The sequence below is a fragment of the Tigriopus californicus genome, chromosome 11 (genome assembly GCF_007210705.1).
Source record: "Tigriopus californicus strain San Diego chromosome 11, Tcal_SD_v2.1, whole genome shotgun sequence".
Taxonomy (NCBI): Eukaryota; Metazoa; Arthropoda; class Copepoda; order Harpacticoida; family Harpacticidae; genus Tigriopus; species Tigriopus californicus.
The window spans coordinates 11,391,583-11,409,732 of NC_081450.1; the positions used below are offsets into that span (position 1 = coordinate 11,391,583).

At 42.8% G+C, this 18,150-nt stretch overlaps 1 protein-coding gene across 1 annotated transcript in view; it reads left to right on the top strand.

The window, feature by feature from the left end:
- The first annotated feature begins 1,330 nt into the window (after positions 1-1,330).
- Positions 1,331-18,150, top strand: part of LOC131891032 (uncharacterized) — a 33,977-nt gene continuing 17,157 nt past the window's right edge. The window contains exons 1-15 of the mRNA XM_059240510.1: positions 1,331-1,461; positions 1,588-1,850; positions 3,698-4,794; positions 5,319-5,520; positions 6,836-7,064; positions 9,536-9,718; positions 9,802-10,062; positions 10,136-10,299; positions 11,158-11,421; positions 12,470-12,634; positions 12,715-12,832; positions 13,471-13,580; positions 13,799-13,950; positions 14,891-15,011; positions 15,632-15,763. Coding sequence (XP_059096493.1) covers positions 4,678-4,794; positions 5,319-5,520; positions 6,836-7,064; positions 9,536-9,718; positions 9,802-10,062; positions 10,136-10,299; positions 11,158-11,421; positions 12,470-12,634; positions 12,715-12,832; positions 13,471-13,580; positions 13,799-13,950; positions 14,891-15,011; positions 15,632-15,763 — 2,218 coding nt within the window. The 5' untranslated portion in view covers positions 1,331-1,461; positions 1,588-1,850; positions 3,698-4,677. The remainder of the gene's footprint in view (positions 1,462-1,587; positions 1,851-3,697; positions 4,795-5,318; positions 5,521-6,835; positions 7,065-9,535; positions 9,719-9,801; positions 10,063-10,135; positions 10,300-11,157; positions 11,422-12,469; positions 12,635-12,714; positions 12,833-13,470; positions 13,581-13,798; positions 13,951-14,890; positions 15,012-15,631; positions 15,764-18,150) is intronic.

Consider the following 18,150-nt stretch of genomic DNA (forward strand, 5'->3'; position numbering starts at 1 on the left):
GCAATTTCAACGCAATCTTAGATTGTATTTTGAGCGTCGAAAACCTTGGGTCCCCTTTTCCCGTTCTATTTAAGAAGGAACATTTATCAAAGGATTCAACCATTTACACCTTGAACGCCCGTTCACAATATCTTGTCAAAGCATTTGCATATGATTGGTCATGGATAAAAATCAATAGCCATCCTCCATAAAGTCATTGCAAGAAGAAATCGTTCATAGACATTCAAGATTGTAGCTTTCTTCAAACGGTACCTTGTCTTCAAATTAAAGCCAAACCAACCCAATACCGCTTTACCAAAACAGCAGTCCGAGCAATTGTAATATTAGTCTTAGACTTCATGAAGTGACCACTTCATGGGGTCAAGAGCGAGTGGAACTTTTGTCTTTTACCCCTACTTTTCTTGTACTCTTATACTAAGTGAAACGACCATTCTTCTTCTTCGTTGGTTCCCCTTTTCTTCATTCTCGTAAAAACACTTGATTTCTCCTTCTTCCCAGTTCCCTTTCTCCATTTCCCGTACGAGTTCGAAGGTTCAGAACGCCAACCAAAGCATATGAGGCCGTGGAAGTGTAGAACTTGCCAAAGGGACAAGGAAGAGTCGAGTTCAAACAGCTGTTGCTTTTGGCCTCTTTCTAAGTTCCAGTTCCACCGTCGTTCATCAGGTTCGCTCGTTGGCGCTTGCCTCAGACTGAATTTCCCTGGGTTCCTCCCCGTTCCCGATTCCCGGTTCCTGCGTTAGTTTTAGCGGATGGACCGCGCTCATTCGTCACTTTCTACAGGTGGTCGATTTTGGGCCAGCTCCCTGAGCAGAAGCAATACGAAGATGATGACGATGATGCCGACCGACCTCGATTTGATACTCTTTATGTGCCTTTGGCTGCTCGAGGTGAGAGTGAGACTGCGCTCAGCGTACCTACTGTTTGTATGTAGAGGACCCTTGTAGATACATTGTTGAGCTCATTATTCGTTTCCTCTTGTTCCAAGTGCGGTCGCGGAACGGGGAAGGAACCAGCTGGCTGCAGCAAAAGCAGCCTCTCTGGCGCTCACTATCCCACACGCACTTCCTACCTACCTTTGGTGGAACTTGCCAGCCTCTTCTAGTGGATGAGCTCCATTCATCGAGTCCGTGGGTTCGTTGGATCGTTGGTTGAGCTTGGTTGGCTTACTTAGTTCGATCAGTCGACCTCACGGACGCCGGGAGCCTTCTTCTACCTACAAGTTAGTACCTTCTGCTGCGTGTTCTTCTTTTTCTTCTTCTTACTCGTGTTTCTTCTTCGCTTCTTCTTTTTATCATGTGGATAGAACTTTGAGTTATGGGTGAATTGCCTCAGTTCTAGCTCGAGCATAATGCTGTCCACACCCGGCTAAAAAGGGCTCTGGAGACTAATGTAAGACCCTTTCTTGGCTAGTGTGGGGACACTCAACGAACTTGAGCATCTTCCTTTCCTTATTGCCACGAGGTAATTTGCCGAGTCATAAGCTCAAACCTATATCTGGATGTCAGTCCATCATCCATTTGGAACGAGTAGCAGTGGTACGAAATTCCATTCCATGAACCCTTTTGGAATCTTAAACCTTCATTCCAGCTCTTATTTGGATGTGGAAACCGTGCCGAGAAAGAGTAGTGAATATGGTGTGAGCGAGTAAACCGAGTGTGAAGAGGCTACCAGACAGTGGTGGTCTGATTTCTCCATCCCAAAGAAAGCACTCCAAGCACAGAGGACATACATCTAGGCCTCTTCAGATTCCTTTTTCTCTCCGGATGGGTATGGGTCATTGAGATCTCGACAGCCTTGCTTGGAATGGGGTTCCCCAGGATCATCGTCGTCATGTCGGCCCTTCATGTTGAGTAAGTTGAGCTACGTTAGACTTATCTTAACCCACTCTTAAATCAATCACGAACCACTGGAATATTCCACTGATTCTTGAATTAATGTACAATATACAAATCTCTTTTGTAGAACAGTTTTGACGTTTTCTATGAAGGGTCTATTTTTGCTTGCTTGATCACCTGAAATTTGGTGGCTTTATGCTGTCCATTCTTCAGGGACGAAACGCTCCCTATGGTTTCAAACCACAAAACGATTAGCTTCGTAGGTTCGTCCCTGCGGCTTCTCAGAGACCAATGCAGGATGAATACAATATGGACCAAATTAGCACCCTGAACTAAAATATTCTGAATGGTCTATGATAATGCGTGCCCCACGTAGCCAACAAGATTCAATGCAGTTCAAATTTGAAAAGTGAAATGGGGTAAAATGTTAATTTTAAAAAAATGCTATGTAATGTATTGTAGAATCGCTTCCCAAACATCACTATCTTCATTGTCTATCATGTCTTATTTGAAAAATTGAAAGTTGCATTGTACCTACTTGGAATATTCCCTTTGCTTCAAAGGTTTCTACGTAAGACTTAATCCGTAAGATTTTCTGCTTGGTGAGGTGCAACAAGCATCCCAAATTTGGCCACTTAGAACTTCTTTCTTGCGTGTGTGAACTTTGAGTGCTTGTTTCGATCTTGTGTTGACCTAATTTAATACCAAGAGTACTCATCCACCATTAACTTGGTTCCTTAAAATGGAGCATCCCTGTCAATTTCCCATTGAGCGTCAAGACTTCTTATCTTATGTATATCTAACCAATTTTTAACCGTGAATAAAGGCACCCGTCACCTCACTAATTGCTCCATGTCAGCCACAATCGTTCAATATTGCAATTCAAAAATGGCCCAAAATAGCTCAGAAGGCAATCTTTTTGGCGGTTCTTTCAACCATCTTGAGTTGAGTGATTGGAACCACGATAACCTTTGGAATGACATTTATGATCCCTTACTGTCCCTCTCTCCTAACCGTCAACATCCCCCAAGTCCAATCTAATGTCCTGAAATGTCGATTCCACATGAGAACCGGTGATGATGACAAGGGCGATGATCCAAAGCGTGGAACCGAGATGTTCCAACCCGAAAAGAAAAATTGCAGATGAATGGTCTCCCAAGAGATGAAGCGACTTGGAGTTACAGTTACGACACTCCGCTCAGACAACCCGGCCAAAATGGGGACCCTTCGCGTCGTTAGTTCTCGGGCTGATCGTGCTTTACTTGCGAGATGGAAAGATTTTATTGATCCTTTGCATCTCCGAGTGGCACTATTGGCTGGGAACGGTGAGCCAGACCGATTTCAAATGGACTCTCACCAAAAGAGGAGGAAAGAGGCTTTGAGCTAAATCCGAGTGGGAAAATCAATTGGATTCGCCATTTACCTCCTCGTGGCTGATAAACCCCCGTTTAGATATATTGTGTCGATAGATGTTCCCAATTTGGGAGGCTCCTTGGTGGCCTGATAGGGTTGCTGAGACTCGTCAGTCATTTGTATCTTTCAGCTCTTTTCATCATCATCTCATTGAAATCGACGACTTTGCAGAGTACTTTCTGAGAGTTGATTCATGTTGGCAGGATTTACTTTAGCATTTGTTGGCATGTTTGAGATTCATTCTTCTCTTCAGGACAACTAGAATGAACTCACGTAATTACCTTAAATACCCGGAGATTGGCTTCAAATTGCTCTCCTCTTTCCTGTAGCCGTGGTACCCTTCCAAAGAGAAAGAAAGACCGACCAAGGCAGGCCTTTATTCCATGTTGTTTTATGTTCACTCAAACTGAACTTGCTGTCCCTTTTTTCACTATGCCTTGTTGTTACAGTTTATTGGATCAACAAGACGTCGTCCTCAGTCCAGAATGGGGAACGGTTCCCCGGATGAGCTCGCTTCTGAATCTCGTCGGCCCAATTTTGATGCCTCAACAATCGACCACCAAGGAGTATTCAGACGAGCCGCAAAGTCTTCAAACCCCGCCACCTAACCAACCACAAACCATCAGGATGATGGGAGGATTGTCTTCCTGAAATCCAGACAAATATCCAACCAACCGCCGGCCGAGGCACTCAATTCCTTGGGCCCAAGAAGCGGACCTGACACGTCTTTAATCCCAAATCCCAAGTGGGCACCACCCTCTTCTACACCCACGTAAGGCAGACAGAGAAGACGCCCTAAAAATCCTGCCAAACTTAACTGTTTATCTTGAACTTACCTCCCTTCCTACCAACCTACCTACCCAAGCTCATCATTTGAATCCGTGGTTCCACATTTCCATGCAACGTCGCTCTCACGAGACCATCTGGCATGGTTAAACTCCTCCTTCCCCCCCTCTTCATTTCTACGAGTTTAGCTCATCCGGAATAGGGTTTTACTCTTCCCAATCGGTTCATTGTATTATTCCGAGCTGATAGCATTCTTAAGAAGAGCCTTTGCATGTAGGAAACACCACGAAGTAAGAGGAACGAGGCAGAAGACCACGAAAGAGGAAGACGACGACGACGCGACAAAGACGACCAAAAAACGGACTCGTGAAGACAGGGAAAGGAATTCCACCTTATTATTTCTTTTGTGCCTCTCGCTCACCTTTCTCGAGGCTTTGACATCATCAAAGAGAAAAAGACGAAAGAAAGAACGACGGAGGGACGAAGGGACGAAGGAAAGAAAGAAGAAAGAAAGAATCATTTTCTCCTGGGTCTCCCCTCCCATTCTTGGACCTGACACAATATTGCTGTACTAATACACCCCGAATACAGGCGGGCTCTTCCCAAGCAACACACCTACCACCAGCCCAAGAACAAGACAAAGATGATTGAAAAAATGAACTGCTTTGTTTGTAATCTCCCCATTCTGAGCCATCAAGTGGGTCTGGTGTGGCAAGGCGGAAATGGCGTGGACGATCTACTCCGGGAACAAATGGAGATGGTAATAATCATTGGCTACCTTTACAATTACATACATCTCTTCGCCCAGATATCTGGACAAGGGCTCTTGCGAACATCATCTCCAATGGGTACGGCATGTACGGAACGGCATAGGAAATTCTAGACTGTGATCTATTTTGGAACCAACGGGAAGGGGGGGGGGGAAGATAAGCGTAACAGGGGCGTTCACTCTATTTTGGTAAGGTCAATCAATGACGCGTTCTTAACTGGTGGGTGACAGCTGTAATTAAAGACAATTTGTCTTGCTTAGTAAAGGTCTTTCTCTCCGCCTTTTCGTCGTCAACCTCTCCCACGTTCTTGACTAGTTTAGTTTTCCCTTCTCACATTCAATGAATGGGTGGTCCCTCCCAGTCCCTGAATGTGTGCCAAGGTGACACTTTCAAGTACGGAGCCAACTAGATAATAATGTCCCTCGTTATCAAAACAGCGATGAACATACTCACATACAGCTATGAAGCTTTTCCACGGGGGTTCAAGTGTCTCTCTTTCTCTCTCTTGTTCCAGGACATCATCCGTGGTCGCCTTGGGTGTGTCTCGGCCGGTCGAAGGGATTCGTCATCTCAAATTACCACCATTGAGACCACGCTTGACGATTTTGGTGCTCCACCTAGTGCCAGTGTGACCAAAAGAAGACGCTCCTCCCTGGCTCAACTGACGGACTTGCTCAAAGAGCTGGGATCTGGCAGCAAGGACAAGTCCAGACATGGTAGATTTCTAATTTAATAGAATCCTTCCCCTTGAGCAAGGTCTAACTTGGAAGGAGCTGTCTTTTAAGGTTTTGTCATTGTTTCTTTCCCTCCTCTCAAGAATGACACGCTCAAGCATGAGAGTAGGTAGTGCTGCTGACTAGAGTTGAGTTAAGCCAAACTTTTCTCATCTGTTAACCCTCGGTCTCATGGACCAAACTGCTTAAAACTAAAGAAAAAAGAACGAGGGAAAAAAGACAGGCAGGTGGCGATATTTTTTTTTAAGTAGGGTGATAGACATGGGAGACCTGTACAAAATAAACCTTAGGGCATGGAATGAGATCAAATAACATATCCAATCTCGAAGGGGCACATGAATGAAAGTGCGATTCAAGGCAATTATTTTTCACTCTTGATCACTCTGATCTTTTCGCAAGTGAGTAACTGATTATTTTTGGGTCACTTCTGTCAGGGAACCGAAACCAAGAGATTTATAGCAAAAGTCGTGCCTGGCCCCAAGAGCAACAAAGGAGCAAAAAACATTGGCCCCGCCGCCTTTCGATTCGTATTTGACCATCTATCTTTCCCTTCAAAAACCACGTGTTTTCTCATCTTCACTTGACTGGAAACGTGTTTCTAGATGATTCAAATCAAACCAATTGACGATCAAGAATAAGCAAGCACTAACATGCTAATCTGTGTAGAAGGGCCCTCCTTTGAGAATCTTTTAAGAGCACCCTATCATCGGGTCACATTTTGGTTCAGTGCTTTTCAAGAAGCTTCATTTAACACGATACCCGCTTACTCATTGGAAAAGGAGCTATAACGAGTCCGATGACCTATACGTTTGTTATGTGGCATTTGGAACACTCGGCTTTGGTGAAGCCTCATTTACCATAATATTGGACATGGTAGCATGCATGCTCTCCTTCGGGAGATCACCGAACCTTTTTGTTAAAGGTGGCCTTGAGGTTTTGGTTTCCTACTATACGTGGAGGTTCTTGACCTTCATGACAAAGATTTATCTCGATGAAGCCAGGAATTCCCCTTTTTGTGTTGTCTAAAATGGGTAATTTTGATTGATATTCTTCATGAAGATAAGAATTTGATGTGTGTGCCTTTTGCCAAAGTACATTAGTTTCAAACAGGGGATAATATCATTCTCAACAGGATAAATCACGAAATCCTCATGAAAGGAAAGGAAACAGATCCTTATTACGTTTGGAGCATAATTTGTCAAACCTATATTTAGTATAAGTTTCATCTCAAACTGGGTCTTGATACACTCAGAAAACAATTAATTCTTGTTTCTCTATGACATTGGTTCCATTGCAGGATCTGGCCCAGGTCAAAGAGGAAAATTGGGCGAAATGGGCAAAAGCTTTGGGGGAGTGGGCTGCACCGGGGCGGCTATTGGAGGCGGTCCTGGGCGGAGAACAAGTCGGAACGCAGACGCCACCGACTTCATGTCCAAAGTACGGAAACGCAGAGAATCTTCCGCAGACATCACCATCTTTCGTAAAGGCTCTGGCTCCGGGTGTACTCCTATTGGAGATATTTCCAAGTAAGCCTTGATGAACTATCGACGGTATGTAGGCCGTTACGTCTAGAAAAGAGTTGGAATGGCACGTTCGAACCATTTGGACTTGAAACTAGGGGAAGACGTCGCTCCGCCAATTCTATGCAGGAAGAGTAAACATTTGAATCTCTAATACCACCTTGAAAGGCATGCAAGTTGGAAACCGATGGTTAGGGTGGATAGGCAAATGGATGGATGGATGGTTGGCTGGTTGTTTGGTTAGTTGGTTTGGCTTGGTTGGAGGAACACAGTCGGGGAATTACTTTCCACTTGCCACTTCGGCATGGTTCCCTTATTTGAATGCCTACTTCCTCAACATTGGGAGTGCTACCTTCTTTCAGGTCTCCTTTATGTATTGTACACTTTTTAAAAAGCCTTCCCGTACTTTGAATGGATTGGCGTTCTCATATAGTACCTGGCTTGCATGAATGTTTTCACATATATACATATTTTTGTTCGTATGTAGTGATAATGCGATAGTTATTTGAAAGATTCGCATTCTTGGCCAGATGTTTCCCCGAATAACAAATCTCATAGAGCGTACCTGGAATCTGTATTTCCACAGTGGTTAAGTGGGTATGCTCTCTAATAACCTACTCAAGCAACAATCTGAACATATGGTGTGTGTGCATTCAGCCCTTATTCCTCCTGACATTCATCAAAATTCCGGCCAAACCAATACGAACAAAATGGCTAATGGAAACTCCCATTTGTGGTGGAGCTGAGAATTGTTGATCCAAATGGTGTAGGAGAGTATATTAAATGGAAATTGCTTCTCTCCCAAAACATTTCAACTGCCAGCCTCATGTTACGTTGGCAAGAGCAACGCCAATCTCAAACCCATTAGGAAATTTACTCCACAGATGGATTGCTACTTTAGCATTAGGAATCAGAAAGGATCCAGGCTCATTTCAAGAGCATATTTTCAAAGTGACCTTCATATGTTATTGAACTAACCTAGTCAATGGCCAAATTAGCCAGATTTAATTCGGGTCAATTGACCCTTTTTATCTTGAGGCACTGACAGTCTGACGGTTCCGGCACATAAGTCAAATCTAGACAAGGGAACAAGATTTCAGTGAGGAATTTTCGGCTTTGGCCTACGTGTACTCGTACGTAAACCATGCAGATCAATAATGAAAAAAATCTACGTGCGTCAATAATGAGAATATTAATCTGACTCTCGTTTTGAGTTATAGTACTCTTTAGCATAATGCATGAATAGGCAAATATATGTCCATATGATATTGTCGGACCAGAAACAATAATAGGCGTTCACATATGTACACCTGCCATTCCTAAAACCATAGACAGTTGGAGAGAATTTTGGAAAGAATTTGCATTTCTTTATATGATCAATATTGATATTCGAAGGTAGAAGAAATCAAATCTCACTGCACTGTGCGTTCAGGAATGTGTCTTGTGGTGTCAAAATGGTATCTCAAGTAGGTGAATATGTTAATTACTTTCTTTGTGTATTCATACAGCCCCTACAAATAGACAGACCGAGATGTAGAGCATAATGGTCCAAAGTGCACTGGTTTCTCTATTCCGGGGAAAGGAACAATTCAGACTTGCTATGGGAAGCCAGAAAAGGCTGTTTAGTTAAAAAAAAGGCCATGGTTGGTACTGCAGGTCTTGGTACAAAAAAGTCACTTCAAGCAAACCACTTGAGGCGCTGTTTTGAACAAATTTTGAACAATCTCATGTAGTTCTGCAGCACGATGTCGGATCAATCCCCTTCTATTGCTTCAACCAAAGCAAGCAAACAACCCAGCAACCCTCTAAAACCCTGGATTCGTAACTTTATTTGAAGTTGCAAAATTGTGAAAAAAAATACCGATAGAATATAAAGGTAAATAAAAGAGTTGAAATAGCTAAGAACAGCTTACTTATCTTTCATCAAACTTTCTTTTCATTCCATCATTTTTTCATATCGGCTCTACATTAATAAGCAATAGAGTAATGACAGAGGATAATGCTAATTTTAGACAACATTGTAACATGAAGGTTTCCTCCCACAAACATTTGTATTGAGTCATGAATTCAGATCCGAACAAGATATATTTAATCAACAAATTATATATTCTTATCAAAATAAAAGAATCTCCCAAGTTTTTTGGGCCATGTCCAGAAAGTGGTCGCACACCAATGAATTTCTAGGAATGTGTGACAAAGAAATTAGCTCACCGACTCTCCTTCAGGGAGGCTCAGAATGGGAGTTATCAAATAAAGAATGAAATTGCAACTTCGTTTCATCCAAGTAATGAAACAGGAGAATGGTTTGAGTGTGTGTGCTTCCGTCTCCAGGGAGAAAGAGAGAGAGCGAGAGAGAGAGAGCGAGAGAGAGAGAGAAACAAGTAAAACCATGTTTCAGACCATTCGAGTGGATGGCATGGAATAGAACGAAAAAATACCTCGGGCATCTCCATGATGATATTTTGTCTGTTTTTCAGGCTCTTATCCGGTCACCGAGGAGGCTTCGGACATAATTCCACGGTGGCTGCCGAGGGTCGGATGTCGGTGACGAGCAGTGCCGACGAATCCTCTTCCAGAAGAAGTTCCACGGAGATACAGCAAATTTTTGCGGATAAAAAGTCTTCAGGTCCTCTGAAGATGTTCAAGAGGAGGGAATCCAGGTAATTGTTTTTTAATTTGTCGTATCAGCCTTCCATGGAGGTGAGTAAAAACGAGAGTTTTGAGTCTACTTCTCTTTGGTCAGAGGCAGGCTTTCTCCCATGTCGCCAGAAAGCGACTCTGGAGGGACTGTGACCTCATCGTCTACTGGTACTTCCACCGTCACCACCAATACCCAAGGTACATCAATGAGCAATCCGCCCACGTGTCTCGTCCGAATGCCCTCATCACCAGGTCCATCGGGACCAAACATGGCCACAACAGAGGGGTTCTTTTCGTCCACTTCAATTGACTCGGAAACCCAATTGGCCTACGGATCCGGAGGAGACTCCAGTCGGAGAAACAGGTTGGAGATCCCGTTTGGATATAGTACATATTTTTTGAGACCTCAGGTGTGGATTTCTTGGCATTGATTTTAGCCTGAAGCCGAATGTTTCTACTGATAGTGGCACGTCGGTTGGTGGCACCAGCGTCAATTTCCCAGGGTCAACCGCGAACCAACAGCTCTCTCCCACGGGATATCGCCGAACAGGGTTGAGGCGTCAGTCCACCGCTTACGAAGAGGGCTTGCCCATCAAATCAGGTACTTGATTATGCCTCACCCTCACACACAACCGGCCAAGAACCATTGACTAAAGTATGGACCCTGTTTTTGGACCGGTCACGGGGTTCTCTAAGCGTTTGACTGACTTTGGCTATTTAAAGCCACGGAAGCGATCATACCTCTTGAGTGCACCTCCAAGTATCCGTCAGGATTGGATCCAGGGATTTACCATAAACTTGGCTAGAATGCTACGACAGCCCACCAATTCCAGCCTTGGAGATTTTAAACCTGCCTAAAAAGTTTCCCTATGCATTTTCTTTAAAAAACTTTTGTCCAGGAAATGAGAGGGGAGAAGGAAGATACGTTGAAAGAGCTGAAAGAGAGGAGAGAAGGAGATGGATTTGTTCTCTCGTTATGTAGGAGTGGTAGTAGTGGTGGTAGTAGTAGAGACCGTCCAAAGTGAGTGAGGGGAGCTTTTGGTGGACCAGGAAAAGGGATTTACTTCCTTTCTACAATACTGACACTTGATGTGGAGTTTACACCCTGGGACCTGGTGAAGCCCGGGATCAAGGACTTGGATCCAAGGGGAATCTACTGCACAAAGATTTTCAATTTTACTGTTTAGGGATGGAAATTGGTTTACCTCAGGGATATACGTTAGCTAAGCCTTTGAGCGTTTGCATGCGTGTGGGGGTGTATATCGTACTGGTGTTCGGGTTCTCAGCCTTTCAGAAACAATTTGCCACTTCAAAGTGCTGTGGCATATTAGAAAAGGTGTTCAAATGGATTGGAATCCCTTTAATCTGAGCTCTGAGCCTCTGACCCTTTCGTGGTCGTCCGGAGACTTTGAAATATGAATAGTATGTAAAAGAGAGCATTCTATTTCTCCACCCCAAGTCTCGTCCAGCCCCGCCTTGCCTTATCGTCGACCCCTTGACGAGGTGGAAGAGATCTTTGAAGAGGTCGAGGAATTTGACGGCACCACGGCCGATACCCACCTCCTGGAGGGTACCGGCCATGATTTTGTCGTGGTTAGAATGATTGGCTCCAAGAACCCGGAAGCCTTAATGCGGGGCAAATTTATAGAAGAGGAAGAAGAGGATGGCGACAATCTGAATTTGCCAACGAGACCTAATTTGAAGAAATGGCGTCTAAACCGAGGTGAGGCGGGGACATTATGCACTGCTGTCACTTTTACCCACTTTGTGCGTCTTTTGAACAACCATGGAACGATGACATGATTTTCCTCTTCATCCTTAACTTATATCCCCTTTCCATTCGACGTCTTCTTTCCCTTCTTAAATCGACCCTGTTCTCGTCATTGCTCGTGGTTGAACCTCAGATAAAAACAAGTTGAATAACACTCTCTTTCTGAGTCTGAGATACAATTTAACTGGCAACAATAACAATCGCTCTTGAGACCTGGAAATCCCGAGCCCTGTAGTCCATAGCTCACTGGCCAGTCTCGATATCCAGGGCGGATGAATTTCATATGGACTTTGAACAAGAACCAATGTTGACAATGGGCGTTCCTATGCTTTTCTTGTCTTTACTTTCTACAAAACGTCATGGCTGATAGGTAAATGTCCGTTACATTGCTAAGGTATTAAAAAGCAGAGCTGCTAGCAACACCACGGATGCCAAACTATTATGCTTTTGCCTAGAACAAGTCCGAACAGGTCAGCCTTTCCTTTGGACAAGCCCTTACTGAAATGTAATTCTTTATTACGGCCCAGTTGCTTTGAAATTTGAACAAGGAGTTAAATTTGCCCAAAGATCTCCAGCGCTTAAGATCAAACAATCATTGGTGCTTTGTTTGGCATAGACGACGTTCAACTTAACTCCCTTTAGTCCCACATTGTTGGCAAGATGATCTGAACCGTTTTTGCAAACCTGCGATTTTTTCCAAAGGAATGAAGAGTTCTTAATCTTTGTGCCATGTTTGTCAAATGTCCCTCTCTCAACCAAGGTTTGTTCCATGTTGGCTCTGTTGATTTCTTGCACTCCATGTCCATCCGTCTTCTTGAGAGTGCTTTCACGCCATTGCCTAATTTAAATGGGGACTTTGAGAAGGCACTCGCCTATTCCAATTCAGACGTATTATGCTTTGCAGACTTGAATAGTTCTTTTGTGACAATGTTCCCTTCAAAAGCTCGTTGACGCCCGATTTCACGGAAGTTCTTTATCTTCTCACCCAACCTCATATTAGCGGGCAGTTCTGGTCGGCGAGGTTCGAGGCCCTTTCTCTCGCCTGAAGTCAGTCAAGATCCTTCCGATGGAAGTGGTGGCAGTTCATTGGGCCCTAGAAGCAGTAAAAGTGGCTCCGGAAGACGGGACTCGCTATCACCAGATTACTCTTCCGCTACCGATGACGGTATGCGTTTATTTGGTTTATTTCGTTCGTGTCTTGTCTGAATCACATAAGTAACTCATGATGACAAATGTTATTTTTAGGTCCATACCGAACGCCCGCCAGGCGCGATTCTCGCCCTCTTTTATCGCCGGAACCTGACCTGATGTCCCATTCTCGAGATGGATCCCCAAGGCAAAAAGGATCAATGATTCGAAGACGGTGAGCATCTAGCGACATTACTTTTGGCTCTACGTATGGAAATCATATTGAGAAAATGTCCCAAATATAAGTGTGAAGCCCTTAACAGAGGTAGCATTGCTAAAAGAATAGAGCAAAAATCATGTTGCATTTGCATTCAGTCAAATATTTTGATCTTTGTAAGATATGCATATGTCATTTGATTTCGTATCCACCAAAGCTTAACTATGATGCGATGGAGTTTTGGAGTTAAAGAGTTTGCCTGGTTAGTCATAAAACAAGGTCAAAAAAATGGCCTAAAGCGTTAAAAAAGGATATTCTTTTGGGGGAGGCCTTGGGCACTTATGATATTAAGGCATTGACAAAGACAACATGGCCACTTAGAAGTGCTAAGGATAGCACAATAGCTGGTTCACATTTTTGAAGGATGCTTTATATGTGCTTTTACAATTACAATTATGATTTGAATTACCATGGTTGAAATGTTCCAAATATAAAAATAATCATCCCTGTTGGTTTGACAATTCTGTTGCTCTTCATCTGAGGAATTTCTTTTAGATGGGCGATATCATTTAGGGAGTTTTAAAGCCGTTATGAACATCCCTTGTCATCGCATAATGTTCACATAAGCTAATTGAGAAAAACTCCTCTTTTTCAAGATCGTCTGGCCTGAGCGAGGACTGTGGTGGGAAGTCTCGTTTAAAAACCAAGCCTTATCCGTCCGGGGACAGTTCCAGTGCTCAAAGCTCTCGAGATCACTCACCCAAAGGTAAATGAGGGATCATTGTCGGAGAGCAGTTCACCCCAACTTTCCAAAGTTACGTTTCCCAAAATGTGATGAGGGATTAGCCATCCATCTTGGGAGCCAATCTTGAAACTTTTCCCACTTCGTTTCTTGCTCACCATACTCATAACGGGTTGAGTGGGGAGCCGAACATAACTCCGAGTGGTATTCATTTATTCAAGGACATTTTTTTTCTCTTTCAGATCCCGATGCTCGACATCCGGGCAACCCCAATCGGTTTACCATTCGAAGACAGTCGACAACAGAAGAAATTCTCATTGCTCGAGGATTTCGCCGGGAATCTACCACAGAGGACATAATGAGATGCAGAAACTTTCGCAGGCAATCCTCTCAAGTAAGATTGGTAAATCTGTTAACAATATTACTGGGGTAGAAATTGAGTTGAAAGCTTTGTTAGGTTGCATAGCATTACCATAACGTTAGAAATAGTCATTCGAGAAATTTAATTTCTCGCGACTGCTATTCTCCAAAAAAAATCTAATAGAGATTTTAAGTTTTCTAAAGCAAACGGTCCCAGATAAAAGTTCTTCGATGGTTTCAATTTTTTTCATTGAATTCCTGGAAAAACACGGAATTTTTCCAAATGCTGGTTTTTTTACGGAAACCTGTTCAAGTGGCCTGTAAGTGGTATTTTTTACCGTAGGAACAAATTGATCCTAATTCGCTTGGCCACATCTTTCAATGTTTTCCTTATTGCATAAGATTTTTTTCTGATTGATTAGATGCTTTTCTCTATATTATTCCAAGATCATTTAGTACATGATATAGTAAAATGTCGACGTCTGGGCTTTCGTTCATTCAGGGTGAGTTGATGTGGACAATAATTAAAAGGTTAATTTTCTTCTAACTATCGTTAGGCCATTTATTTTGTAGGTTAAGGCAATATTTAATATATATATTAATTTATAATATAATCCAACCTTTAAGGAGTAATGTCATTAATTGTAATCATAACATATGTCGCTAAAGCTTATTACATCAAGATCAAAATCATTGGCCACAATTCTTAGCACTCATTCTCCTGAATTTTGAATTTGAAGGTTTCATCTGAGTGTTTTGTCTATGCGTTATTCATTCAAAGTTCCCCTATTTGTTTGCCAGGACAGTTTGGCACACTATAAATGAGGATCATCAATTGGCTCTTGGAATACTTTAAAGCAACCTTGACGCCAAATTTGACCTTTTCAGACTTTGAAATAGTAGTCAGGGGTCCTCAAACAAAACTCGGGTGTTGAATTTGAATGAGTTCTGTAAAGCTTTGAATCCATTTTCAGATGGATAACATTGGCAGAACCCGAGGCAGAAGAGACTCTTGCACTCAGATCACGGATGGACAACTGGAAACCATGACGATTGAATCGGAGAAGGCTTATTCGGATTCGGTGGCTCAGACAGGTAGGACATTGATTGGCCTCTAAATCCTTTCTCAACAAAGAGACGACTGACGTTGTTGACATGGGACCTCATTTGGATCACTTGTGGACCATCCCCCAAACACTTTGCCCTTATCTCGTCCTGATGTTTGTGTCTTGAAACGAATTGCTTGTTATAGCACATTTCCCCGCTATGTTATCTTCATTCACCACAAGCTTCATTTTGGCCATGGAATATTTCATCAGACCATGCACTTGTGAAGAATGAAATGAAACAGCAGCCCCCGTTCCGGTAAAGAAAAACAGGGAATTGGGACCGATCCAAAGACATTGAGATGGCATTGGCTTGTAGTGCATTGCTCTACTCAGTCTTTGTCACAAATGCATTCAAGCTCTCCATCCAGTCAATACCGAATTCCCCCGTTTACGACCTAGTTACGACTTGCAACGTACTGTATTACTCTAACAGGAGACAAGCGTTGTTGTGCCTTCTAACCAACTCGGAAATGCTTGTTCTTGTATGTGCGTCATGATCAAGTTCCAATGACAATGGAACCAACGAATAATGTGATCCCCAATTTTTATCCCTGCTCGCGGAATTACGTTTTTTCCATCCACCCCATCTCTCCTCTTGTTCCACAGACGAAGGCCGGAGTGTCTCTCCTGCCCGGAATTCTCGGGCCGGATCCATGTGCTCGGGTCCTGGCCTGCTCCAAGGCCAGTTCTCCGAAGGTGGAGAGTCTGGTCGGGACCAGGAGGGCGATCAGGATGAGGGTAAGTCCATGGGTTGCTTTGGCCACTCAGGACCGCTGCTTGGGCCTTCACATGTGCAGTTGACCTCCCTCTCCTATTCAATTGATTGAAGGGCCCAACCAACGTTGAACGCAATTATGGCATTAATGATTTTGAAAGGACCCGTCCTTAAGTTACCAAAGCAAATGTACTTTTAGCCATGGGTGGCTTTACTAACTCAATATCTGAACATGGTTTGGTTCAAATAAGATGAGAATTTGGTGGTATAGCCAATTATAGTCCAGTTATAGCCAACAGTCTTTGTGCCGAGCAAAAAAAAGTACATTTCATTCTAGTCAGACTGCACTTGTCCAACCATTGGGAATCAGCCTCTTCCAGACATATAATCAGATTGGGTATATCTACACAAAGTAAATGCAAGACTGGCATAATACCTACCTGATATGTTACGATTGATTTGTCTATGGCCATGGCTATTTTTAGGAGGTCCCTCATGCAAATTTAGTGCACCCAGTAACCCAATGAACAAACAAGTTGAATGTTCTTAGAAGTTATGTGCTCTTCATCCCCTCTTCGTTCAGGCCAATTGGCTACGCAGCATCTTGAAGTTCAAGTTTATGTTTTTCTAAATACATGTAAGACACGAAAACAGGCAAATAATTATTTCACGGCATTGGAATCCAAATATTTCTTCAACGTCATTTCGGTCTTTGAAGGGTCAGTTTGGAAGGTTTTTTTTTGAATAACCATCTGTGAGATGATTTAACCATTCTTTCGTTCAATTGCTCTTCGTTGGTCGGGATGATTCCTCGTCTTGGACAATTGACCCCATTTCCCATCTCTTCGATTATGATGATCCATTCCTGCCCATTGACCTTGTATATAGCCTATCTAAGTAAATAACGTCTGACAAATGTCCAGGAAACCTCGAACCTCGAGATCATCCTCTTTTGACGCTAGCTATCACTCAAATATTCACTCAGACAACAGACATGGTAGACTCACTCAAACAAAAACAAACATTCATTCATTCATTTAGACAACCAACCAACCAAACATAATGTAGCGTCGTTGCATGCAATTCTAATCTCTTTGTGAGTTCCACCTTAGACTGAAATCTAATGAACGGGTGATCGTGTCCCGACAATGCATGCACATATTATTATTATTACTACCACCACATACTCATATGGAGTACACACGAGTCGGACTATCATTTAGCATAACTCTTTAAGTCTACCTTAAGCCCTTCCAAAACCCTACGTCATTCATTGGGAGGCCACCGACTTTCCAAAGAAAGGCTTTGGCATCGTCATCAACGAAATGAGGTGGAGCTTTTAATATTATTGGACCTCACCAAAGAGGGAGAAAGTCAATATTCCATGTCCACAGAGATGTGGGTGGTAGTTGTTGGAAAAAAGTGACAATGTACGGTTAAGAACGGTCCACGGCCACGTGTTATAGTAGTGTTACAAAGTACAAGCTATGAGTTGTTTGCAATGAGTAAACCAACCTCAAGGTCCTACACGTGCCAAAGCTAGATAGAGGGAAAGGTTAGCAAACGACGTGTGGTCTGATCTGGATTGATGTGATACTGAGTCGCTCTGGAGATGGAAAGCGAATTTCAAGGCCAAGGGAAACACTAATTTTCATTGATTTGCTATTCCAAGCAATGAGTGTTCTGGAATGGTTTATATAGCACGAGATTCTGTTGATGGTATTGTATTACTTTTTCTAGATGGAGAAGCTAATTCAAGAGATGTAACCTTTGGTTGGAGCTTATTTTTCGTTTTCAAAAGTACATGCTTGTTGTTTTTAGCAGGATTTTATTGCCTGCTCAATCATTAGTTTACTTTCAGACATTCAACTGTGCCATTTTCTAAAGCAAATGAAGCTAAAAGCTTGGAATAGAACTCTAGCAGTTAATGAAAAGACTGAAGTGGATTTACGTATTTGTCAAACATCATAAAAAGTGTATGCTTATTTTACATGTACATCATCATTCATTCAAATAGGGAGAAGATAGTTTGCATTGACCTTTTGGCATGACAAATCTTCGAAGGAAAACGTGTGCGATTTATTTTGCGGACTTCCTTACCGCTATTAAGGATGGAATCCCCAGTATTCGAGATGGAAAGCGTTCACATTTTATTTCTTTTCTTGTTTTCGAAAACTGAATTCTTGATTTTGAAGCCATTCAAACCTCAATTAACTCTCACTTTCAAATTTACATTTTTGACACAACATTTAGCAAGTCTTTTCCTTGACAAATTGGTCGTAAAATGAATGTAAATGCCATGTTCCACCGAGTTCTTCTTGGTCCACACGGTATTAGGAAAAAAATCTCGATATACATGTCTGCTGCATTGGCTATGGTTAGAAAGATCATCCAATCATTTTAAATCAGC